Below are 26,149 nucleotides of genomic sequence, written 5' to 3'. Positions count from 1 at the left end.
ATCATGTAAGCCTCATCTCGCCCACTTCGGAAGCTGGAGACTTGAATACACTCTGGGAGACCTACCTGGAATTCGAGAATCTCCTGGAAATTCCGGAAGAGTCAGCAATTATGGTTATAGTTTTGCTCACTTAAGTTTCGAATAAAGGTCCTATTACAGCTTCTACTGAGAAAACAATTTAAGTTACTCCAAAAATATTGGAAGATGCGGCCAAATTCAAGACAGCTTTTTAACAGTTGCTATAAACTTATATACATATCTGGAGTTACAGTTTTTCATTACAAACTATCTTACTTCATAACACATTTAGATTTTAATAATATAGTTCTTAAATATTTCAGCTTTATGTGTCCTAAATATTAGGGAAATTTTAATATAAAAACTAAGCGTACTCTTTAGCTAGTAGATAATTTACATTAATATCTGCACACGTTTTATGGAAGGCGCCGATTGCTGGGATGGTTACATTATAAAATGTACAAGACTAGGGTTGGCCCACAGTAAGTAACACAAGCTGTCCCTATATAACATGAAAGTATCGCCTTGTGATGATCTCCTCCTTGAAAAAACAAGTAAAGTCACTTTTTGACAATACATTAAAGCAGATTACCTAGGTTTTCTTATCGCCTCATCCATTTCATAGACTGTACTGTATGATATCATTTTTTAAACAGTTTTTGGCCCATAAATATTTTGGGCTCTTTACTTATCAAAGGGTGAAGAGTCTATCAAAGGCAAAACAGGGTGATTTACAGGCCATAGGGCTCACTCTCGCAACTCTCTATCTATCCAAGGAAGTTATCTATGGGTACATCCCCGTATTTATAAAGAATCTCGGTGGTACATATCAGGTTGGCATTACCAGAAACGACTTAAAAAATGCTTTAGTCTTAGAAAAACACTATTGTAATGCAGTATTGTTCAAATACATAATTATGTATGTAAAAAACATTATATACAGTATAATATTAATAATAAGTTATATATGTCATATATAATGGTGTGTGTGTGTTTGTGTCTGTTTTTATGCTTTATTTAATTTATTTTTTAGGCAATGTCACTAAAAGCCCAAATCCGGCATCACAACAAGCAAAGCAGACATGCTATATTTTGCATTATTAAATTCCATTCGGCCACTGTCCTAAATAGCTGAGAGGGGGTTTCAGCTATTTATGGTAGAGAGAGAGGCAATTGCTCAGTCATATTCTTCATTTAAATGAGCTGCAGTGGAAATACTGAACAATACATTTTCCCTATATGTATGCAAATTTCAATTTTCAGGCTAAATTGACATTTAAAGGTGTATTAAACTCAAAATGTAAATTGATTTGTATAAAAAAAGGAGAAACAGCTTTGACAATGTCAAACATTACTATATGAAAATAACATATACATTTGCACGATGCCTTTATATATTGTACCAGCTATATTTTAATTGACTTTAAAGCAGCAATCCCGCATAGATTTTATTTTGCAGCAAGTTTTTGTACCTCTTCAACATTAAGCTTTATTTATTTTTACAGGGGGTCGCAACTAATGGACCACTAAACTCAAAAATTGAAATGTTCACACACGCTGGTGCTAGAAAGTGAACTGTGACCTTAAATATGTTCATATCTTCATCTAAAAGTCTTAAAAATAGATAAAGAGAAACCAGTAAATCAATAATACACAAAAGGATATGCTTTTTTATTTATGTATTGATCAACAGTGTAGTTAAAGAGATAATTAGAGTCAGGTGTGTCAATCAATGGGATGACAATCAAGTGTAAATTTGGGTGCCCCAGCACCAGGGCTGGATTTACCGCTAGGCAACCTAGGCAACTGCCTAGGGCCTAGCGGTCCCAGAGGGCCCTGCCAGAGCCGACGGTGAACGGGGAAGGCAAGGTAGAGGGGCGCTCCCCTCCGCCCGCCATCCCCCTCTGTCCGCCGGCATAATAATAAGAACTGCGGCCGAAAATTTAGAAGAAAAATAAATAAATAAATATCATAGTCATCTGACCACGCGTCGGCTCCCGGCAGTCTCCTCTCTCCCACTGAATGTCGGGCGTGACGTCATCACGCCCGACGTTAGTGTCAGGGAGAATTCTGTGAGGAGCACTGCCGGAGAAGAGAGGAGGAGCTGCGACAGCACGACATACAAGAAAGAAAAGAAGAACAGAACAGAAAAGAGAAAAAGGCAATTGACAGGTAAGCTAATGGAGGCAGTGGCACATAGGGTGAGAGGCAAGAGAAAGGTGCAATAAGCAATAAGGGCACAGAGGGGCATGAGAGAAAGGTGAACATTTATGGAGGGCAGTGTGAGGGGTAATAAACAAGGGGAGCAAAAATATGGAGGGCACAGTGTGATGATAAAAGGGCAAAAGCATGATGGAGGGCACAGTGTGGTGATGAAGCGAGTACAGTGTACTAAAGGGGATCAGTGTGTTGGAGGAGCAAAAGTGATAAAGGTGGGTACATTTTTTTCTCTTCTATAGTTCTGCAACTTACCAGTATCTTGCCTAGGGCCCTAAATCCGGCTGTGCCCAGCACTATTTAAAAAGCATAAACCTGAGTCTTCCCTATTAAAGGTTTGTGAACGCATGCCATGCCTTGATCAATGGAGCTTTCTGAGGACCTTAGAAAAAGAGTTGTCCATGTTCATCAGGCTGGAAAAGGTTACAAAAAGTTTTCTAACAACTGTGAGCTTCACCTGTCAGACGGTGTACAAGTGGAGAAAATTCAACACCATTGTTACTGTCTACAGGAGTGGTTGTCCAACAACAATTACTCCAAGAGCACGGCAATATTTCTGGAATTCACTAAGAGGTCCAGGGTACCATCGAAGGATCTGCAGGCCTCTCTTGCGCTGCCTAATGTTAATGTTTACAAGTCCTTCATCAGGCAAACACTGAGCAATAGTGTACATGGGAGGATAGCAAGGAGGAAGCCACTACTCTTCAAAAAGAACTTTGCAGCCCATTCAAAGTCTGCTAAAGACCACCAGAAGACTACTGGAAGAATGTTCTCTAGATGGATGATCCTAAAATAGAACTTTTTGGCTTTAATGAAAAAAATATGTTTATAGAAAACCAAACACTGCATCACAACATTAAAACCTCATCCCACCATGTTTTGCTGTGACAGGGCCAGGACGGCTTGCCGTCATTGATCGAACTATGGTTTCTGCATTGTACCAGCAAATTCTACTGGAGAATGTCGAGGTATTCGTCTTTGAAGTGAAGCTCAACAGAAGGTGGGTCTTGCAGCAAGACAACGACCCTAAACACACAAGTCGTTCTACAACAAATGGTTGAAGCAGAAAAAATTTTGCGTTTGGAAACAGCCGAGTCAAATCCAAGAGCTTAATTTAATTTGAAATGTTGTGGCAGTCCCTGAACCGTGGGCTGATTCAAGAAAGTCCACCAACATCCATGAGATGAGTCGAAGCAGTTCTGTAAGGACGAATTGGCCGAAAATCCTGCAAGCAGATCTGCTGGACTTATCAACAATTACCGTAAGTGTTTGACTGAAGTCATTGCTGCTAAAAAGGGTGCAGTTACTGAGAGCATAGGTAGTCATACTATTTCATACAAAGACGTTTCATGTTGGATCATTTTCATCAATAAATGAATGAAACAGTCTATCCATTTGTGTGTGATTTGAGTTATTGTCTTCTGTTTATCTACTTTTATGACTTAGCTGAAGATCTGAACACATTTAAGGTGAAATTTATGCAGACAATTCAAAAAGTTATTGCAAACTTTTTAACACTACTATATTTAAGTAAATAAGTATTGTTCAGTGGTAAGCTGACATTTTACTTTGGTTTACCTCCCCATCCCATTAGACAGCTGAAGACTCTCCCACATCTTTAGGACAATATCCTAATCGGATCTGATTAAGCTGAGAATGCAGCCACCTGAGTTAATGTGACAACACCGGTCCTAACTCTGTGTAGGAATCCACCAATCCACACTGTGCATTTCTGCAAACATGTGTCACTGTGTGCTGCTGTATTAAGGAAGCACTCCCCTGCTAACATGGCATCCTGCCCCAGAGGAGTGAAAGACAGCATTGTGGACATATTTAGTTAAGCAAAACACACAAGTTATTTCATGTATATTAATAAGCTAAGTAACACATTGCATTTGCCATAATTTAATGCTGAATTGTGGCTTTTCTTGCTCTTTAAAAGCTGTATTATTTATATCAAAAGTTATGGCCTTACATAAGCAATCACGTTAAGTACCAGATCTTTTTCCACACCTATTGCCAAAAGTACAAACTGAACAAACATTTTGGCTTCCGCCGTGCATCAAGTAAGTAATCACTTGCACGCTTAGCATAAAGAAGACATTAACATAAAAGGCACCATAATCATTTTTATAAACTATATATACAATAGCGCATAATATTTGTTAGTCCCAGTCTTCTTGCCCAAAAAAATAATATTCATATTAATACTGAAAAAAAATTCAAATTTCTTTAAAAATCCTTCAAAGGATAAAAAAAAGTATTTTACAAAGCTTACAAGAGCTGGTTCAAAAATATAAAGTGCTTTTAATTTTTCCCTTGTCGCAGCATTTACTTTCTTTGAAATCTTCTGCCCGTGTAAGAATGGAATTTTGTAGAATGATCCAGAGCAGGTCATGGTGTCCATCATGGAATTTCAGTAATAATCAGAATCCTCGCTGTCAGCATCATCTTCTTGTAACTGGTTCCGGAATTTTGGCAGAGACAGTCCAGTCATATTGAGTTGATCTAAAGCATAGAAACCCCAGACAGTCCAGATTAAGGTATGTAAACAGTTTGTTCTTGTTTCAAACATAAAAACACAGTTTGAAAAAGACAAAAAATAATATCATAACATGAAGCTAATTTTTCCAGGAGGTCCTCATGTAATTCTCCCTTTGTAAAATCTATCTGTAAATGATATTGCTACGGTTACCACTGTCAATAAAGTGTCGTTCACATGGAAACATTTGGTTTCTGCTTGTGACATGTAAAGTGTAACTTGATATTTGACTCTGAGCAAGTAAGTCGCCAAGCTCCTCGGTGGTTATGCAATGGCAAATGAACAAGAATGTACAATGAAAATGCCAAAGCCACTCTGATCCCTACTTAATATGTTATGTGACTGTGGTTGCCGTGGAAACTGCATGACACTTCGCAAACTGTAAATCATTAAAAGCAGCTTGAATGTCAACGCTAAGGAAAATAGATCATGTCTTCTTACCAATAACCAAAGTGATTTATTTTAAAGAAACACATTGTTTTACAGGCACCTTTATTTGCTTTTTTAATGCACTAATTTGTCTTTAGAAGCAAATAAAGGCATTTAAAGACAATCTATCAAGTGAAATTTTCAAAACTGTTTTCAGGAATATTTAACTCAGTCGGCTGTGAGATCTCTATAGAATTTGTGTTCCCAGTACTACCAAAGTCACACCACAAAGCAGAATGTAATCAAGGTGAATAATTTGCGGAACAGTTTTAAAAACTTCTTTCACCTCTTTTGGGGGAATATAAACTTCATTAACAACACTTATATATTACAAGGCATAACTGTCCCTAACTGGAATTTATGAGAATTTTTGAGTTGTCCGTGATGTACTATGATCATATAAAGGCACATGGGGCCTGATTCATTAAGACACCTAAATGCCAAATTTGTGCCGTATTTTGCATTACATTGCACTGCACATGCCCAGAAATGAACTATACGCTAAAGAACACATGTGCATGCAAGTCATCATCGAGCGCAAAGGACAATTAAGACAGGTTACGATTACATGGGTGGAATGTGTAGGGGAATGGGTGTAAGCATGTAGTAAATGCACAGTATGAGTGTGCCAAGCTCGAGTGTACACAGCAGCGTCCGTTTCAGGCTTTGGGCATCTCTAAGGCATGTGATGTTCAGCTGTATCATTTGCACCAGTTACAGGTCATCTGTTAAGTGATGACGGTCACGTATGCATGGTAGAACATTAGTTTGCAGTCAGGAGCAACTGCATTAATGGCTTTTATATACAGTAGTCATTCATAACACTCTGATTAAAAAGACTAACTATATATACATTTACCTGGAGTAAGCACAGTGAGTGTGGCTCCTGCCATAACTTCTCCAATTTTGTTCTTGGCAAAGCAGCGGTATGTTCCCTCATCTGTAACACGGACTAATTGGATCTGAAGCCATCCGGTCACTTCGTACTTCTGTGGGCCGCCTCTAAACTAGAAACATAAAGAACCATATAAATAAAGTGGACAAACCATCAGATTCTCTAGCGTTATTTTTTGCTTTACTACACAGTGTCTTGTGCTGTACTCATGGGCCGGCTTACTGTATACGTCACACCGTACTGCCATGTGAGCTGGAGGAAGCCTGCATGGCTGAGAGCATAGGGTGCTGGAAATACATGTTCTCTCCCTGGGCGAACCCTCTTTTTTATGCTCCATAATGCATAAGGATCTTCTTTAAGTGCAAGAACAATATCAAATAGTACTGTTTTATTGCTTGTCTATTGCACTACAGTCATGGCCAAAGTTTTGAGAATGACACAAATATTATTTTTCACAAAGTATGCTGCCTAAGATTTTATGATGGCAATTTGCATATACTCCAGAATTTCATGAAGAGTATGCAATTATGCAATTTATTTCTAAGTTCCTCTTTGCCATGACAATGAACTTCATCCCAAAAACAGCATTTCTACTGCATTTCAGCCCTGCCACAAAAGGACCAGCTGACATCAGGTCAGGGATTCTCGTGTTAACACAGGTGAGAGTGTTGACGTGAACAGGGCTAGAGATCCCTCTGCCATGCTGACTGAGTTAGAATAACAGACTGAAAGCTTTAAAAGGAGGGTGGTGCTTGAAATCATTGTTCTTCCTCTGCTAACCATGGTTATCTGCAAGGAATCTGTTAGAGTGCCGGTCTTGTAATAAACTTACAGAACTAGCGGTAGTGGTCTTCGCCTATAGCAGCCGCCTTTTCCGTAGAGCTTGATGTGCTCAGAGGAACTCGGATGCCCCCAGGTCTTAACTCTTATTGTATTGTAAGTTTATTAACAACACCGCAGCGGCAGGGCCAGAGGAGGCAGTTCAGATGGTAACGGATGGTCAGAAGTAAGCCGAGGTCAGGGGTCCGAAGCAAACAGAGTAGTCAAATAACACGTCAAAAGGTCAGGGTCACCAGCACAAAGCAGAATCCAGAAACAGAGCAAAGGGTCACAAACAGGAGGTCCAATAACAGAGGAACAGAGTATCCACAGGAACACTGGAACAAGACAGAAACAGGACAGGAGCAGGTCAGCAACAGACAGCATTCATGTTATAACCGGCAGGCAGGCTAAGCCCTCCCTGCCTTAAATACTAAATACAGCCAATCAGAAGCAGGAGTAGGGTCATATGATAGCCGCTCCTTAGGCATAGTATAAATAATCTTATTAGGGTAAATTAGCCCACAGGTTATTTTGACAGGTGCGCCTGCTCTGAATTGCAGGGATGCGGCGAACTAATGCACCAGCGTCTGACCATTGCAACGGTCAGCCGGAAGTGACGTCTCGGTCATCAAGGAGACGGCCAGGACGCAGGAGACAGAAGGAAGCGAGTCGCGCCAGTACCTGTCGCCACGGCTTGTAACAGAAACGAGTGCAGTCATATTGCTTTGCACAAAAAGTGCTTCACAGGTAAGGATATTGCTGCTAGTAAGATTGGACCTAAATCAACAATTTATCGGATCATCAAGAACTTCAAAGAGAGAGGTTCAATAAGGCTTCAGGGCGCCCAAGAACGTCTAGTAAGCACCAGGACCATCTCCTAAACTTGATTCAACTGCGAGATCAGGCACCGCCAGTGCAGAGCTTGCTCAGGAATGGCAGCAGGCAGGTGTGAGTCACAGTGAGGCAAAGACTTTTGGAGGATGGCCTGGTGTCAAGAAGGCCCTTCCCTCCAGAAGTAACTTCCCTCCAGGAAAAACATCAGGGACAGACTGATATTCTGCAAACTGTAAAGGGATTAGACTGCTGAGGACTGGGGTAAAGTCATTTTCTCTGACAAATTCCTTTTCAGATTCTGGGGCATCTGGGAAAACGCTTGTAGAGAAGGAAAGATGAACGCTACCATCAGTCCTGTGTCATGCCAACAGTAAGGCATCCTGAGATCATTCATGTGTGGGGTTGCTTCTCAGCCAAGGGATTGGGCTCACTCACAATTTTGCCTAAGAACACAGCCATGAATAAAGACGGATACCAAAACATCCCCCAAGAGCAACTTTTCCCAACCATCCAAGAACAGTTTGGTGACGAACAATGTCTTTTCCAGCATGATGGAGCACCTTGCCATAAGGCAAAAGTGATAACTAAGTGGCTCGGGGATCAAAACATCTAAATTTTGGGTCCATGGCCAGGAAACTCCCTCAGATCTTAATCCCATTGAGAATTTGTGATCAATCCTCAAGAAGCGAGTGGACAATAAAACCCCCACAAATTCCAAGCATTGATTAGACAAGAATGGGTGGCCAGTGGATCAGTTAGTATGTGGCCCACAATTTAACAACATGCCCGGGCGAATTGCAGAGGTCTTCAAAGAGAAGGGTCAACACTGCAAATATTGACTCTTTACTTTTACTTAATTTATTGTCAATAAAAGCCTTTGACACTTAAGAAATGTTCGTAATTTTACTTCAGTATACCATAGCAACATCTGACAAAAAAGCAGCAAACTTTGCGGAAACCAATACTTGTGTCATTCTCAAAATGTGTGGCCATGACTGTATATCCACTTGTAAATATGTATCACAATATTGGCAAACTAGCTCTAAATTGCTGTGTGTGTAGTGAAAACCTGACCACAATCCCTGACAATTATTCCATCAATAGGATCATAATCAGACATCATCAGCAGCAGCTATTTATATATCGCCACTAATTCCGCAGCGCTTTACGGAGAACACACTCACATCAGTCCAAATTCCCTAACATACACACACACACAGGCCGAGAAAGACTAGGGTCAAATTTGATAGCAGCCAATTAACCTACTAGTATGCTTTTGAAGTGTGGGAGGAAACCGGTGCACCCGGAGGAAACCCACGCAAATACGGGGAGAACATACAAACTCCACACAGATACGGCCATGGTCGGGAATCAAACTCATGACCTCAGTGCTGTGAGGCAAAGGTGCTAACTACTAAGCCACTGTTGGTTAATGTGGTTGGAAGATGACCACTATCAGTCTGTGTGCATCATCATCTTATGACCGTACTAGTAGGCCCCAGTGAGATCAAAAATTATATTGCAATTTCTCCAGAGTGACAAACAGATGGCTCTTGTGCAGTTTGGCCACCTTCATGTGCGGTCGTATTGTTGGGTGGTCCTGCCGCTTAGCGCCCAGACTGGGCACAGCAACTGTAATGTATTTGGCCAACGTTAACTTCCTCTTGATTGTAAGATCTTTGGAAAGGGGCCCTCAGCATCATTTGAATATAAGCATTCTGTTTTGAGTATGCACCAAGTCACCTCACAAAAATTCAGATATTGAACAGTCATCTGGAGATTTGCATGAAATGCTCGGTATTATTAGCACACATCGATCATCAAGAAATACTTCCACTCTATGACATGAAGCATAAAATGAAGTTTGGGTAAGTTAGCTAAAAAGAGAGAAAAGATTACTGGACTGGTAACAAGATCGAAGTTCTAAAGTCACAAAGCAAAAAAGGTGAAAATATATAAATATCTCTTAAGAGTCTTAAATGCAATTGCTGAGGACAGATGTATATGCGATTTCCTACCAAAGTGATTTACTAGCAAATACATAAAAACTTCTCCTATATCTGAATCTAATCTCACTACAATCTGTGCATTCGTAATTGTATGCAACTGCAATTTGTCGGCACCTATTATTACCTGTGTTAAAAGGTTAATAAATTATGTCACTTTTATGACAATGTACTAGTTAGATTCTTATCAACCCTAATTCACCGCACTTATAGTCATTTGATCTGCTAACCAATCTACTCACATGTGGCTTGTTTTGTAAATGTGCCTCACTATATAATTAGAGTCAGTCCTTCACAAGATGCACCGTTACTGACAGCTATACAATAGTTACTGTAATTTGGCCAACTTATCAATGTAAGTTATTTAATGTATATACTATAGCTCAATGGTCCAGTAGTGGGTTTAGTAGCTCTTGACATCTGTTTACTGACGAACCATCACAGTGTACATAAAATCTTATTGTTATTGATACCTTATGTCACGCCTCAATGCAGAAAACTAGAAATCACAGCTGTGGAGCCCGAGATATGAGGAGAGCATAAGATGTTTATTGAACAGGTTTAAATCAGAGAATACAGGGAATGTTATGAACCAAATATTGCAAATACTGAACAGCGATTTCTGGATGAAGCTGAAAACTGGTAGCAAAAAAGAATACAGCAGATGCAGGTGGAATGACTGAGTAGAGAGAAATCAGGTGCAGAGATGTCAGCAGCAGCATGTAAAAGTCCCAATGCACAGGAGAACACAACAATAAGGAACAGCAACATAACAACAATGACCAGCACAGGTAACTGGGAGAGACAGATATAAATAGGGAGCCAACAGGTGCAGGTGATTAATAATGCAACAGGTTAACCCCTAGTAGAAAGATGAAGCAAGGCACAATAGCAGCACCTCTGGTGAATTAGCGGTATTGCCGGATATTACATTCAATGTAAAGTCCAATATATTCCTGGAGGCAGGACCTGGAAATACAAAGCAGCATGCAGATGCAAATGCTGCAGTACAAGTGGAGGCAGATTCTGACACCTTACAGACACCCAGGAGGGCATTTGCAAAATGCACTTGAAGTCCAACCTTCCACCGTTTTAAAACCACCCTTTTCAATACATAAGGTTTGCTTTTTTAAAACAAATTGCTGCTTTCCTTGCCTCATTTATGGACTAAATTAATAATAAGAGGGGATATGGGGTCTGTGTTTAATACATGTGACAACTTTGTGTGCTATTCTATATATTACATTGCTCAGGGATGCACCTGGAAATACACTTCTCCACCAAAGTGCAACATGAAGGTGCACAACAGGTACCATTACAAAAATAGGATGTGACCCAAAGACTGACATCTATGAGCTTATGCAAAATTCAAATACCTTTGCAGATTGGAAATGGCTGTGTGTTTTTCCACACAGCAAGCAACCACTCTAAAAATGCCCCCTTATACATGGCATTTCAATAATCTTGCCCAATAAAAGAAAATCTCATATCTGCACTCCACACCCTCACTCCATTTAAATCCTCCCCTCAGCTGGTGCAAACGGCTGCTCCACTGCAAATGTTGCAAACTTAGGGGTAAAAATATCAAGCTGCGTGTTTGAAAAGTGGAGATGTTGCCTATAGCATACAATCAGATTCTAGTTATAATTTATTTAGCACATTCTACAAGATGACAGCTAGATTCTGATTGGTTGCTATAGGCAACATCTCCACTTTTTCAATCCCGCAGTTTAGTAAATATACCCCTTAGTCTTTAAACACTATTTGGCAAAAATGTAGTGCAACTTGAAGAACACATTAGATGCAAAGCTAATTTTGCATTGTGCAGCAGACGTTTTGTGCTTCATAAATTACCTCACAGTGTTTTATGGTCTGATTGAAAGCACTGTTTATGGATATGTTGATCTGGCGCATTCTCATAACCATGGAAATTAGTTGGGGATCTACATGTTTCTTTGGATTCAACAGTGAATTTTCCATCTTATTCTAGTGGCCTGGAGCCTTTCCAGTGGTTCCAACCTTAGACATTCCCTTGAAAGTGGAATTGAATACTTTTGGTAAATTTTCTTATTCTAAATTCCAACTTGGTAATGATTTGTCATAAGATAAAAATACAGTGTTGAATGAGAATCAAAAAACAAATTTAAAGTGCATTTAATGAGAACATTATGGATGTCATCACTATCTTCAGAGGTCCTCTGTATAGAGCAGGCCTTCACCGTGATATTAAAAACCCAATGTCATTAGCACAAAGAGCTTTTCATGCTAACTGGTCAAACCATTGACAGTGGACTGATGACATGAGTTGGGGCCAGACAGAGGGCTGCATAGTTGTCGTATCCTCATTGTACACATTAGATGAGGGAGTCTATCCTATGTTTACATCTACACAGAATATTTCAGGAACATAGTGCGCTGGTGCTGTGGGAAGTAGCAATCTGTGCACTGGTGTCATTATGTTAGTGTGGATAGGGCTGAATGTGACAGGGACAATGTCATGCTGTGAGGAGGGAACAGGTATTAGCAAAAAAAATGCAGAAATGCAGAGATGTAGATACTGGAAAGAGAAGGGTCCTACAAATACACAGAGTAGTGATGTGAGGTATCTGTCAAATTTATGTGTGTCAAACGACAAAGTTCAAAATAGTCCATGTTACTTCTTTTAACCTATATGCAATACTTGCGACATGCTCTTATTTTGTATAAATTAATATTTACTTGGTCCAACCAGACTAGGAGACCATAGGTCTAATCAGACTAGGAGACCATAAGTCCAATCAGACTAGGAGACCATAGATCCAATCAGACTAGGAGACCATATGTCGATTCAGACTAGGAGACCATAGGTCTAATCAGACTAGGAGACCATAGATCCAATCAGACTAGGAGGCCATATGTCGATTCAGACTAGGAGACCATTGGTCTAATCAGACCAGGAGACCATAGGTCGATTCAGACTAGGAGACCATAGGTCTAATCAGACTAGGAGACCATAGATCCAATCAGACTAGGAGACCATAGGACTAATCAGACTAGGAGTGTGTGGAGTTTGGTCAGACGTAAGGATTGTCAAAATGTATAAATCACTTTGTTTGCTATTGGGCCAGTAGACTGTTTCCCATAGGGTCGAACCTTGCTGATGAAAGCACACTTACTGATTGCAATCATTTATTTTGGCCTGAACTATTATTCTAGCCAATCATTAGTTGCTGGATGGCAGTCCAAATGTATAGCAGTTTGGGGGGAGCTTCGGTGTAATTTGGTCTAATCACCCAAATTGGCTGATAACATTTCTACATGTTGATTCCCATATGTTCCAATTTCATCTTACATATTTTCAGTCTTATTTCTGATTTCATGGAAATTTTACAAATAAATTGGTCTTTCTCAAAAAGCAGCTTACATCTCAGTTTTAGTGGCCATGTTTTTTTTCTTGATGTTGCATAAAATAAGGGCACTATTTTATTATATTCGCATACAGTGGTCCAGTCACGCTGTATAGTGTAAAGGGTCCTTGCAGGTATGACTGGTAGGATCTATCATATGTTGATCAGGACAGACAATAAATTTGATCAGACGATGTCCATAATTGATTATATATAAAGTCAGACCCTGTTGCAATGGGTTATCGACCCCAAGAGCCTTAAAGTTAGCCATACATGTGTATGTATATGCAGATTTTCTAGAAGTAATGAAGTCCCTACAGTCCTATGAGTAGATATGCTCAATCCAATTGTGATTTGATTCTTGAACCGGTGTAGCAAATTGGTTCTACAATTTGAAAACTCGCTGGAATTTCTATAATTTTAGAATCAGTTAAAAAAAATTGAAAATGATGAATAGGTTCAAACATGCTCCAATTACATCAACCATGTTGGAGTCTGTTCTACAGTGTTCATGCTGATATTCACTTGTGCAATCAGTTATGGGTGAATTTATATCATTTTGATGTTTCATTGTGAAGAGTGAGCCTAAAACATCAACGGCAAACACATTAGTGTTGAGAGCAATGGAAAGCAGTCAGTGTAATGCAGCTAACCGTACATGGAGATACAGATGGATAGCATGGTAATGAAGATGAATAATAGAGTGAAATAAAATAGGACTGTAGACAGAATGCAATAATAGACTGTGTTATGCAACATTGATAATGCATACATGTGTATACAGGTATGTAGAAAACATGATAATGCGCATATGTTTATATAGAAAATAGTTAATCATGGAGTCAAAACAGAGATGGCCTGTAGGTCTAGTACCAAATATTAAATAACCAAAACAAAAAAAAGGCCATGTCTACAAAATCAGGACATGCATGCTAGGGTGACCGAATCGCATCTTCACTCCCTGCTCACTAATATTCTTGTCGGAAGGCAGGATGTGAAGATATAATACAGGTCACCACAGGCCTACAACACCGCCCATTGCCATGGTTTGCATTATCGTGTATATACGTTTACTGGGATTGACATCTTAATTTATTTTTGTGTAGAGGATATACCATGTGGTAAGTGAGGGTGGTGTTTATAAAGAAGGGTGTTCTTAAAAGGGAGTACTGTATTTGATTTCCTCTGATTAAAAACAAATAGTGTTATGTATTTAAAGATGAATGTTTGGAGCTCCAGCCTGCTTTCTTCCCTTGACCTTCTCATGTTAATCTCCAACTTGGCATCTGGCTTAGTTTAGTGAATCAAAGTCTTTGTGATTTTAACCTACAAATAAGTTTTCATAAAAAGTTAATTAGGCTTCGTGAACATCAGACTTTCTTTTTCTACTAAATTTTGGCTTTATGACAAGTCTTCCAGAAAGGTTGTAGTAATGCTGAATTTAACTCCAAACTGTGTGGTCGGTGATAAACTTCCTTGCATGTAAATATACCTACTGAGCACTTAAGCTGGAAGGACAGAAGATCCATTATAATACAGTTAGTAAATGACATTCTAGAGTGTTTAGCGCGGCAAAACTGACAGTGTTAAACTGTAGCATAATTTCACCACCTTGGTATAGCAAAAATCCCAACATTCCAATTTTTTAAATCACACACCTTGTTATAGGAGTGTGGCCGCATTTGAAGTGCTAGACCCGCATAACGGTGGGACACTAACGGCGGGACTGCTCCGCTTAAATGGGGACAGGTGGGAGGTATTTAGGCTGTGACAGTGGCCCTCCAGCTGTTGAGGAATTACATGGCTCAGTATGCTCCACTGTTGTCTGGGGTCATGTTTTACCTATTTCCAGTGCTTTTTTTGTACACACACCCACACACGTCAGTTGTATAACGAAACAAAACAGTCACCGCCTACGGTAGGCATTCAACACGCGAGCATACAACCAATCACAAGCTGAGAAGCGCCACAAGCCGAAGAATGGCATCACAAACAGCGCGGACGAAGAACGCATGCATCGGACTCGACACACAAACCGCCCCCATGCACCGTTTTAATGATTTTGCTGCCGACCTGCTACGCTCGACAGGACGATTCAAGTCCACGTGGAGCAAACATCAAATGTTCAAAAGTTACTTTTACAACTTGGAAAATCCGTCGAAAAAAGGTGCCGGAACTCCGAACCGGTGCATTCTTTGACAAAAAAGCACTGCCTATTTCTACAATAGAATACAGTATGATCACAATGTTATAGCACCCATGCTCCTTGAACATGCATAGTTCAGATAAATTTGAACTAGGTCATCAATAAACTTTCCCAGGTCACATGCCTCCTAAACACTAAGGCCCAGTGTGAATGGAATTTGACAATGAAGGAAGTAGGAGAAGAGGCGATATGTCATACCACCGTCTACACCCCCACTTCCACCACTGCTAAGGCCTCTATTTATAATTCTGTGACAATAACACAGATATTATATCATCGCTTATCGCAGCAAAAGAAGATACTGCCAGAGAGATACTAAGCTGCCAATAAGGGTAGTCTCACCGCTTGGCCAGGCAAGTGTTGGTGGATCTGCACATACGGTTCACAGTGCGCAGTGGAAGTGGAAGACCTTTTATAGAAAAACTTTAAAAAAAAAAATGAAATTGTAAAAAATATTTTTTAAAGATATATATTTTACCAATATTGAACAAATACCACAGCAGGAGATATCAAGGCGGTAACCTTTTATAGATAGGGAGAAGCCCTATTCCTGGTGAAAATGTCAGATAGGGCTTTCCTCTGCTTAATAAATATAGCCCTAAGACCGTGATTTAGAGTTGGGCAAAAACCCATTTGCACCATGGAAAAATGAGAGTTGTGTAACATTTGTCCTACTGCGCATGTGCACTATGCACAGCTTGTACCGGTATTTTAAGTTAAGCATACCTTATACTTGCACCCGCTTGTGCTTGGAGAAGTGAGTTAGTGGCATTCACCAGTTCAGTACGGCGCATAGAGACACAAATCAACCTTACACGTATATATTTAAGATATGCCTTTAGGAGGGGTATCTATGCGTATCCCATAGTTCTGGTGCAAGTTTCTGAGTTGATGATAGCTGCATTTTTGCGCCAGACATATCTATACACTAGATTTATAGTTGCACGTATCTTAAGATATCGGCTTCTCAAAATACAGCCCCAGAAACGTGAGTACATGCATGGATTTTTGCACAATTTTTCTTTTAATTCTAAATCTGGCCTTAAATATGCATCTCACCCATGCTAAAGCTTGGAAAATATGACAAAACTTCTGCCCCAGGAAAAAAAAATGTTTGGGTGGTGGGTTAGATTCCCTGTGCTGAATGTGCACGATATACAAATGTTACATTTGAACCAATGTGCATGCTGTGGTTTTCATTATTGTTTCCTAATTTACACCAATGATAGTGTCCATATTCTAGAGATGAGTGAAATCATGGAAATCAAGTTTTGCAGTTGAACACAATCTTCCAGTTACACTCTCGCTTTCCATTCCAAGAAATACCATTCCATGCTGTATTTCTAAATTCACATTTTGTGGATTTTATTGTCTATGGGGGGGATTCAGTTTCCCCCTGAATGGTCATGAAGGCAGTCCATGGCAATGCATCTTCAATGAGTTTTCCATGCACCCCATAGAGGTGCGCTGGAAAACCAGCGATGTTCGGGTACCGTAGTACCCAGAAATGAGGACAGATGATCATCGATGTCCAGCGGCACATCGCGGGGAATTTAATCCCTCCTGTGAATAGAGCTACGATAATGACAGTGCTGTGTGGGGTGGTTGGGGAATACTGGAACTCTTAATCCCACCAGATAAACATGCCAAACTTAACAGCCAAATGCAGAATGAGCTAAATATTTTGTTTTAAAAATGTGCTTAGCTATAAGCTATAAACCCCTCGCACACAGTCCAGCACAACTTTGCTGAAATTCTGCTTGTGAGCAGCATTTACAGAGCAAGGAAAAAATTTAAATCAGCAGATGATCAATCATAAATGGGTCATTAGAGCAGAACCTACCACAGCTGCAGAGAACATGCTGACTTAAGCCTTGATATAAATGTTCTACAGAAGTGAGGGTCTGGATTGCCAGGCATGCAGTGTGTTCCATGATTGAGTGGGCTCCACTGATATTGTGGAAACAAAACGGAGTGGAAAATATTTATCTATTTCATTTGTTCTTGAGTTTAGTGTACTTAACTCCTTTGAGCCATAGAAGACTAATGTCTACCTCTCATGAGCACAGAAAGCTGGAGCCACCGAAATGCACATATTCTAATGAAACCCATTCTACTGCGTATCCAATAATTTACTCCCATTTCTCCTACTTATTTTGCAATTTCAGTAAACTACATTACTTAATGTTAGAGAGTACCAGTATCATCTTGATGACAGTGTTTTTTATTTACTTCATTTAAAATACATGGAGGTCTATGCATTAAAGCACAAAGAGCCATTAAAATGGATAAAACAGCAGTTTTCTCCGTTAAATGGCCATCACAGGATGCATCATGGGCTTATTTCAGAAGAAATCAAACATTTCTGCTGACATAACCCACTTTACGTTTGTCATCGCAGTCCCCAAAAATTACTATAGGGACTGTGAAGTTCTGCCATGCATGAAGCTTTGCTAAGCCTTGCCTTGCGCAGACAGATAACGCCATCTCAGGATGGCATGACCTTTCTTTTCCTATGGGATTCTGCTGAAGCCTCTTCGGCTTCATAGAATCCGCTACAGAAGAAGTGCGTGCACACAGGACTTCCTCCTTTCACCGGCAATGCTAGGCTGCCAGTAAGTAGGGAAATTAGATCGCAGCAGAGGGGTCCCTTCTCCGGGGCTCCCAGATTAGCCCCAGCATGATGCATTCAAGCGAGTTTAAATATGCATCACTGCGACTTGCAGCAATGCATATCAAACGGCACCGCATCTTATTGATGCATAGACCCCATGGTGTTTGATTACTTAGCTTTAGTCTCTTACTTACCCTCCATTTCTCTGGGAGAGGTTTCTGAGGATTGTGAGAGAGGCGATGTACAGGAGGGTGGAGGTGCTAGAGGGACTCGGGGGCCACTCTCACCTGCTAATCCACTGAACTGTGTCTCTCTGGCTAGTAACTCCCTCCTGTACATGAACACTCTATACTGGTCCAATGCAATGCAAGGAGTGACATACTTGTCTACTCTTCTGCAATGTCCGGGAGACTCACGATTTCCGGGTAGCTCTCCCGCATCCTGCATACTTCCTATTGAAAGTGGGAGGGACAGTAGCCCTGATGACTGGCTTCATCATGAATCATGTCATTTTGGACCAGTCTCAGTAGCGTGATTATGTAATCGTGGAACAGCGCTGAGGGAGGCCGGGCCAAATAGAAGCTATTTGCGATGCCACCTGAGCTTTCCTCGGGTATCTCCCAGGGGGGGTGGGGGGGTGGAGAGTAATAAAAGGGGCAAGAATAAAGAGTGGTGATATAAGGGTTAGGTAGTGGTGTTAGAGAGTCAAAGAGCAGCCCGGTTTTACATTTGCATATACCGATACATTAAATAATATAAGTCACTGACAAATCCTTTTCAAATGCGCTATGTTAGCATTAATTCATTTAGCACAATATAATACACTGAGAAAATAAATAGAAAGAGCTTCAGCAGAGAATTTTGCATCGGTTGAGCTGGGACATGTTAGATCATATGGGAATGTACTTTGGGTAGCAGTCAAAAAGTTACATAAATGTGTGTTATATACGTTACATTCATGTCGACTCGACAGTTGGATGTTATTACTACAGTAGCTTTCCCAGTAGGACCCTCACATCCCAGTCAGACAGAGGGCAGAGAATCATGAAATCATCTCTGCTGATGTACAGAATGCAGGAATCATCAATTTAAATATACTAAAATGCATAAGTTTATTTCTAGACAGACAGGAAATCCCTAAGTATGAGCAGTGGAGCCCGTTATACAGTATAAAGTCTCCATTGTGCTGGAAAATGATAGAGTATCAGAGACTCTGCATTTTCCATGTGAGCAGTAGCCACAAAACATACAAATGTAGTTGGAAGAAAGCGAGCCTATGCATTCCTCTGGGACCTTATGCATCATTATGTAATTTGTCTTAAGCCTCGTTCTTGAAGGTAACATTTTGTCTACACAAAAGCGAACTTCGGTTTTGAAAGTAATTTTAAAATGACATGTTCAGCTGTGGCAAGCCCAATTCCTGCACTCAGCGAATTATACTTAATCCAACAACCAGAAACAAGCACTGGGGCGAGTTCTCCTCAGAGGGTAAAATTATGGCACTTTCTTTCTGACTACAAACAGGAGCTTTACATAGGTCATGAGCAACCGCTACCAAATTCAGCATGAATAACACTTACGGGGGAATTCAATTGGTCGCGTTACTGTAAAACGTAACTCAGTCTGCGCACTATTACCAATATTACTGTAATAGTGCGCATAATTACCGTTAATACGGTTATTTCAAAGACGACTTTTTGCTCGCGGCTCAGAATCTGTGTTAAATTTCCGTATTAACGGTAATAGGTTTAATGTGCCGGTATTGAATTCCCTCCTTAGGAGTAGATACATTTGGCCGTTTCTAAAAACATTGCAACCATGCATTTTTATCAGTATTGCAGTAAAAATTAACTCTCATTTTTGCTCGCACCTCTATGGAGTGCGAGCTAAAATGTGCGTCATTTCTGTATATAAATATTCATGCGCAGCCGTTCCGGAGGCACCTCGCCTGGATTTTTGGGGAATTGAATCTGCCCCTTAGAATAGGGATAATTGAAACCTAGGGTCAGCTTATTATGGTGATTATAATATATAAAGATGCACATATAAGATCTGTATCTTTAGCTCTGTTTGTGTACCGCCATATAACCTTGTACATATACTTAGGCTACATCCATACTGCATTTATGTGGGGGTGCAGGCAGTGCTGGAACATGAAAGAACATGGCAAATATCATATTTAACACTACTACTCACTCCTGAATACCACAAATATGTTTTGTGGGAATAGTGTTAAACCTACATGAAATGGAGATAGGGCTGGTTTTCCATTACCTTCCTCGCAGTGATAGAAAACCACCTGTCACCATTATAACCTCGCTGAGGCAGCTGAGAGATACTCAGATGCCCCGGTGACACTGGCCGGAAGCAGTAACTCATCGCCTCACCAGGCCAGTGTGAGGGGTTAGCTGGTTCCTTGAAAAATAAAAATAGATAAAAAAAATGAAATCCCACTTGAAAAAATGCTATATTTAACTAATAAAGAATTATTTCATTGAATTTCTTCTGCTATTGCCATCTTGCTGCTCATGGTGAAGCCTTCGCCGGGTCTCTGGCAGGGGCTACCACCAGTGATAGCACTGTTATCGTCGGCAGTGACCCTATGATAGATAGGGAGAAGCCTTATCTCAGGTGAAAACTGGGAGATAGAGGTTTTCTTCTTTGATGAATAGAGCCCCAAATATTCAAGTTCACAAATGCAGCCCTAAGAATTCAACCCGACAAACATTACTTGCAAAGTGTTACAAATACAAAAACCTTTAATGTTACATCTAAAAACTACCTATTTATCTTATTCGCCATTGGCTCCAGTTGGCTTCGTATTTCAGTTTGTATCATATCTCATTTGCTGGAAATTATCAACCATCAATACTAGTGGCACTCCAAACAAATACAAAGAGGGAAATCAATAAGCTGGCCGGCCTTCAACTATTGTAAAATAAATATGGTTTGTGCTATAGTTTCTTTGGAGAAAGTGATTATAAATAATGTGTATTTGTGTCAGGACCCCATAAAAATTAATTTCGATAACCTCCTTCATTTAAAAGTTCAACATTGGGACAAACTCAAACCCTAACTTTGTCCTGATTCACCAAACCCTGTCCAATCTGCCTAACCAAAGTTATATTTATCTAAGATTATGTGGCACCCCTTGGGGTCTGCAGACTAGGGTGGTCCCACCACAATCAGGACTATTGAGAGGCGTGTGTTTCATACCTGCCTAACTTTTATATCTCCTCCAGGCAATTTGCATCTTCACAGCTCCACTCCCCACTGCTCAATGCCGCAATTCATGTCATTACAGAGCGGAGCCAAGATGACTCCATTTGTAACTAACTGCATCACCAATAACCTGCTCACTTCTCAAGAAAGGGAAGCGGGATCTGGAAGGGTCGACTAATCTCCCGGGAGTCTGGGGGGACTCGCGAAACTCAAGAGTCTCCAGGACATCCTGGGAGAGTAGATAAGTATGCAGTGTTTATTCAGAATCCATCACATATCATAGGCAGAGTAACAAGTGAAGGGCTACATATAAAATACAGAATGAATCAGAGCTTTTAGTATTAGAAAGGTATTCAGATTAAATATAGTGCATGGTGTGTGCTGGAACATAAGAAATGCCAGAGTTAGGCATTTTGGCATCAAGTTGTTCAAGATTAGTGGATGGTGACTATTAAAGTTGAAGCATTTCAAGATTAACCTGAAGGGTTCTGTTAAATGAAACAGTAAACTACTGACTTTCCACACAACAGTATATGGCAGTATATGGGTCAGTGAAATCATGTTTTTTATTGGAGAGCTTTATGGGTTACAGAGTACAATGTGCTATCGTTTGACATTGCAACATGTGTGAAATATTATAGGATTTGCATTAAAATTAAAGCCAGAGCACTCCAGAGATAAGTGTAACTATTTATGAAAAAAATTATTACCTGGACAGCCGAGTCTGGTTTTACTGGCCCAGAGCAGTAAGGGTAAACTTACCACTTTGCCGAGCCAGTCTGTGCAGATGTGTGCACCCAGGAACCGGCTTACTCAAAGAATGGAGCATTTCTTTTAAATGTTTTTAATTTGCTATTGAAGAACAGGTACTTGTACCACAGCAATACTTAAATAGACTTTCTCCTGAAAATACTTCAAGAATCCTTCACAGGCGAAAGCTGGCAAATCTTACCGGTGGTAACCCTTTTCATAAACTGGGCAATGCTATAACGAGCCCTATCTCCGGCAAAAACAGAAAAGGCTTTTCACTCTATGTCCTTTAAGAGTCTACTTACAGGAATGGGGAAGACTAATTGACAAAGATCGCATTGGTACATGTACTGCCACAATCCTCCTATTGTTGGTTCACACATGTGCAAATGGACCCAAGACTGGCCGTGAACTGGTAGCTAGTTAGGCTTGCTTAGACCCTACCCTCCGAGATGTATGTTGGTGCATTGATTTAACGATGATTTCACCTTTTATGGGGAATTTGTGGATGTATGTATAATACACATGTTTGCATATTGACTTCATGTTTAAATACCTGGACTGAAATGTGTGGGTCATCGCCTGGTAGCAACATCTCGGACCCTTCCTTACGCCATTCAATAGATGCCATGGGATAAGCGAAGACTTCACAGCCAAATATTGCATCCTTTCCAGTAACATTCCAGATGTCATAGGGTGCAGTGAGGATCTGAGGTGCTGCAGGGAAATCACACAGTGTATTCAGAATTTGGACTGAGGCACAATAGTTGTAAATTACATTTCCTCTTCATTTATTCTCAATAATCTTACGTATGTTAGAATGGAATATGTGTCTATTTACTGTAATTTGGAGGTATTTCATAAAAAAAACAACACATGCAAACATATTAGAAGTAGTTTTGCTGGCTATACACGTTCCAATCTGCTGCTTGGTGCAACTGCTGGGCATCAGACAGGGGCGCACGCAGGGGGGGTTTCTGGTTCTCCAGAAACCCCTCCCCTCCGCGAAGAACAGTGTCCCTATATAGCGGCACTGTACTATACAGCAGCCGCAATGCTGTCAAAGAAGCAGAAGCAGCTCTCTCTATGTTGTTTTTTTGTTGTCTGTGTGAGCCCCCGTCAGGGTTTAACTATGCGCACAGATGGCCAAACAGGACAGTGTTCTACCCCTCCGGCTAACGAGCCAGATCATTGCTAGTTTGACCAGAAGATGACCACACTCACAGATCTAATGGGGACATGTGTGTTCACCTTCCGACCATATTTATGAACATGGTCGACAATAATCCTATATTCATTATCCGATATCTTTCTGGTCATGAAGAATTGTCCAATATTAGCTGCAACAGACCAGCATTGCAGCATTTATTGCCAGCATTACAATAACCATAAATGTAACTTTTTTATCGCAACTTATTTTTAGTGCAGCCTATACCACAGTATGTTTTTAGTTTAACAAGGTGCCAATAGGTTCATTTAATTATTTTTTAGAGTAAAAAACAATCTTTACAATTATAAGGTTTTTGAAATCTGCTGTAATGCTTTCAACAAACCAAAAAATATAATATCCTTAATAAATGCATTTGTTTACTTAAATGGAACACAGTCTACACATGGTTGGTAAAAGCACATTGTAAAGGAGACCATTTCTTAAAAAGACCAGGTACAACCTCAAGCATCCTAACCTCTTCTCTTCCACAGCCTAAACCTAACCTTTATCCCAGAACTTACTCAAGGTGATAAAAACAGCAGGCGTGTGGATGAACACAGCACTGACCTTACATCACCCAGAGAGTAAGAGAAGGCTTTAATTCTTAGCTGAGTAATAGGTGGGGAAATGATTGTGCGGACCAATACCTTCTTACTGATCTGCATGGCCACACCCCCAAAGACTGTTCACGCAGAAACGGCTTCAGCAGGACCCGAGGTTCCTCTCGGCCTTCCTGCTTGTGAGCCATAGTTTGCATCAACACTTAAAAGTAAACATAAGCAGCATTTGTCTATTTCTTTAAGCTTCCGTACATATAACTTACTCAGGGAGCAAAGGATTCAACCACTCAGGATTCATTTGTTTTATAGAGCCATATCTGGTAGCATTATACTGTGGAATAATTTGAAATCCTTTATACCACACAAAGCTGAGGGACTTGCTAATTCTGCATTATTAACCAATATTTGATTCTGTGTTTTAAGTTTAAGTGTTTCGTGTGTTCATATAATATGTTTGCATTTCAGGTACAGATTACTGTCGTTAACAAATTTCATGTTTTTCTTCCACAGTTCAAATTTGGAAAATCACAATGAGAGCCATATGTTGTAAGAAAAGAGCGCTTTATTTCAGTGATGGATTAAGATGATCTGCAGCCTTTGGCTGTACGTACCCCATTCCAGATGCCAGTCTCAACTACATATAAAACATACATTATCGGCACACCATGCACTACAGGGGTGTAGCAAAACAAAGAATGAAATTTGACATGCAGTCGAGAATTGCGTGGTGATGGGTCACATTATAATTCCCCATCTCCCCTTGTCATACATTATGCCCCATAACCATGTAACAATGGGAAGCAAGATGGGCATTAAATGTTACAAGGGGAGAAGGATGGGGAAGCATATATATGACATATGCCCTCCCATCTCTATCCTCATATGCCCTCACCATTTTTTTATGTGCGCCCCAAGCCTCCCCCCCACCTTCTCACATGAAGCAGCAGTGGTGGGAACTGCTGTGAAGAAGACCAGAGCCTCCTCCATCCATCACCGCAAACAGGTTCCTCCACAGCACCAATGACTCACACTCAGAGGTAGAACATGGCATTGCCGGGCCCTATAGAAAAATTTCGGTAAAGACCCAGCAATACCATTCTACTCTCTTGAGGTCCCTGCTCTAAGCGTCTGAGCATACACCGGCCTCCCCACATTTCAGAAAAGCACGCATCTGACACTTACGACTCCTTATGACTTGAAAGGCGCAACTGGGAAGGGAAGGGGGACTAACATAGGCTATATACATTAAGAGCGTGTCCACACAGATGCAGCTAATTCATCTTTACACATTGAAGATTTGTTTTCAATAGGCATTGTACTGTATGCACTGAAAGTTATTTATTGCAAAAGTGGTGTACTCTTATGCCCAGTTTGCTTTCCAACTTGAATCAGGCCCAGAGGTTGGAGTGCTGCAAACTTGCTGTGGCTTGTTAAAAACAGTAAAAACAGTACACAGAGCAGAGTAATACTGGTTGTAGTCAAACTTTGCAGATTCAATAGCTTTGGAACTAGCTAAAGGATAACATATACAGATTCAGCACAGTGATATGACAGATTAACCATTCCACTATCTAACAACTTTCTCCCCACTAAGATAAGGAGATGTAACTAGCTCTCTTACCTTTATAAAAGCATGTTCACATTCTGCTGACCACGCCCATTTCTGACCACCTGGTAAGAACCGCAATAATGAGTGGAGCGCTGTTTTTGGCAAGTATCTATTGTAATAAATGATGAACCCCAGAAAGTGTCGCAACTGGGAGACATCTTGTGGTTGTGGGGCTTTTGAGACTGCCTGAACTGTCTCTTGACATTTGTGAAGTCCTTGAGCATCAATGGTGTGTCCACATTATGAAACAGATGTTTTACAAAAACTCACACTTGTCCTGTTTGACACATAACCCGTTCTAGCTGCTGTTGGATCATCTTCAGGGTCTCTAAATGTTCTTTATCTAATGCTCCCATTGCAATGATGTCATTAAGATAGCACTGAGTACCGGGAATTTCCTTTAAGATTTGATGCATGGTTCGCTGCCAGATGGCTAGTGCAGAGAAACACCAGCCAATAATAGCGGTATAGGTATTTATGTTTAATTATGGTGAGCAGTCAAGCTTCTGCTAGGTCAATTTTACCAAACCTTTGTGCAGCTGACAAATTTTGCATAGTTATCTTCAATTTGGGGTAAAATGGGGTTGACAGTGACCTTGAAATCACCATATACTCTCACTATGCTGTTTTTCTTGGCTACAGGAACAGTTTTTGTTGCCCAAGGACTCCAATCCACTTTGGACAATACTCCAGTCTTCTCCAAACTTTCAAACTCGGCTTCGACCTTCTGCCGGACTACATAGGGTTCTGGAAGCGCCTTAAGGTACCAGGTAGTGGCTTCTTCTGTAAGCGCAAATTTTCCTTTAATAGGTTTTAAAGTTCCAATTTC

At 40.4% G+C, this 26,149-nt stretch overlaps 1 protein-coding gene across 1 annotated transcript in view; it reads right to left on the bottom strand.

Annotated features, from left to right (window-relative positions):
* Nucleotides 1-4,351: 4,351 nt before the first annotated feature.
* Nucleotides 4,352-26,149, bottom strand: part of KAZALD1 (Kazal type serine peptidase inhibitor domain 1) — a 34,326-nt gene continuing 12,528 nt past the window's right edge. The window contains exons 3-5 of the mRNA XM_075215165.1: nt 22,498-22,658; nt 6,066-6,213; nt 4,352-4,743 (exon numbers count right to left, since the gene is read on the bottom strand). Of these exons, the coding sequence (XP_075071266.1) occupies nt 4,652-4,743; nt 6,066-6,213; nt 22,498-22,658 (401 nt within the window). The 3' untranslated portion in view covers nt 4,352-4,651. The remainder of the gene's footprint in view (nt 4,744-6,065; nt 6,214-22,497; nt 22,659-26,149) is intronic.

The sequence above is a fragment of the Mixophyes fleayi genome, chromosome 6, assembly GCF_038048845.1.
Source record: "Mixophyes fleayi isolate aMixFle1 chromosome 6, aMixFle1.hap1, whole genome shotgun sequence".
Taxonomy (NCBI): domain Eukaryota; kingdom Metazoa; phylum Chordata; class Amphibia; order Anura; family Limnodynastidae; genus Mixophyes; species Mixophyes fleayi.
Note: the sequence above shows the minus strand (reverse complement) of the source record. Positions and strands in the feature narration are given on the sequence as shown.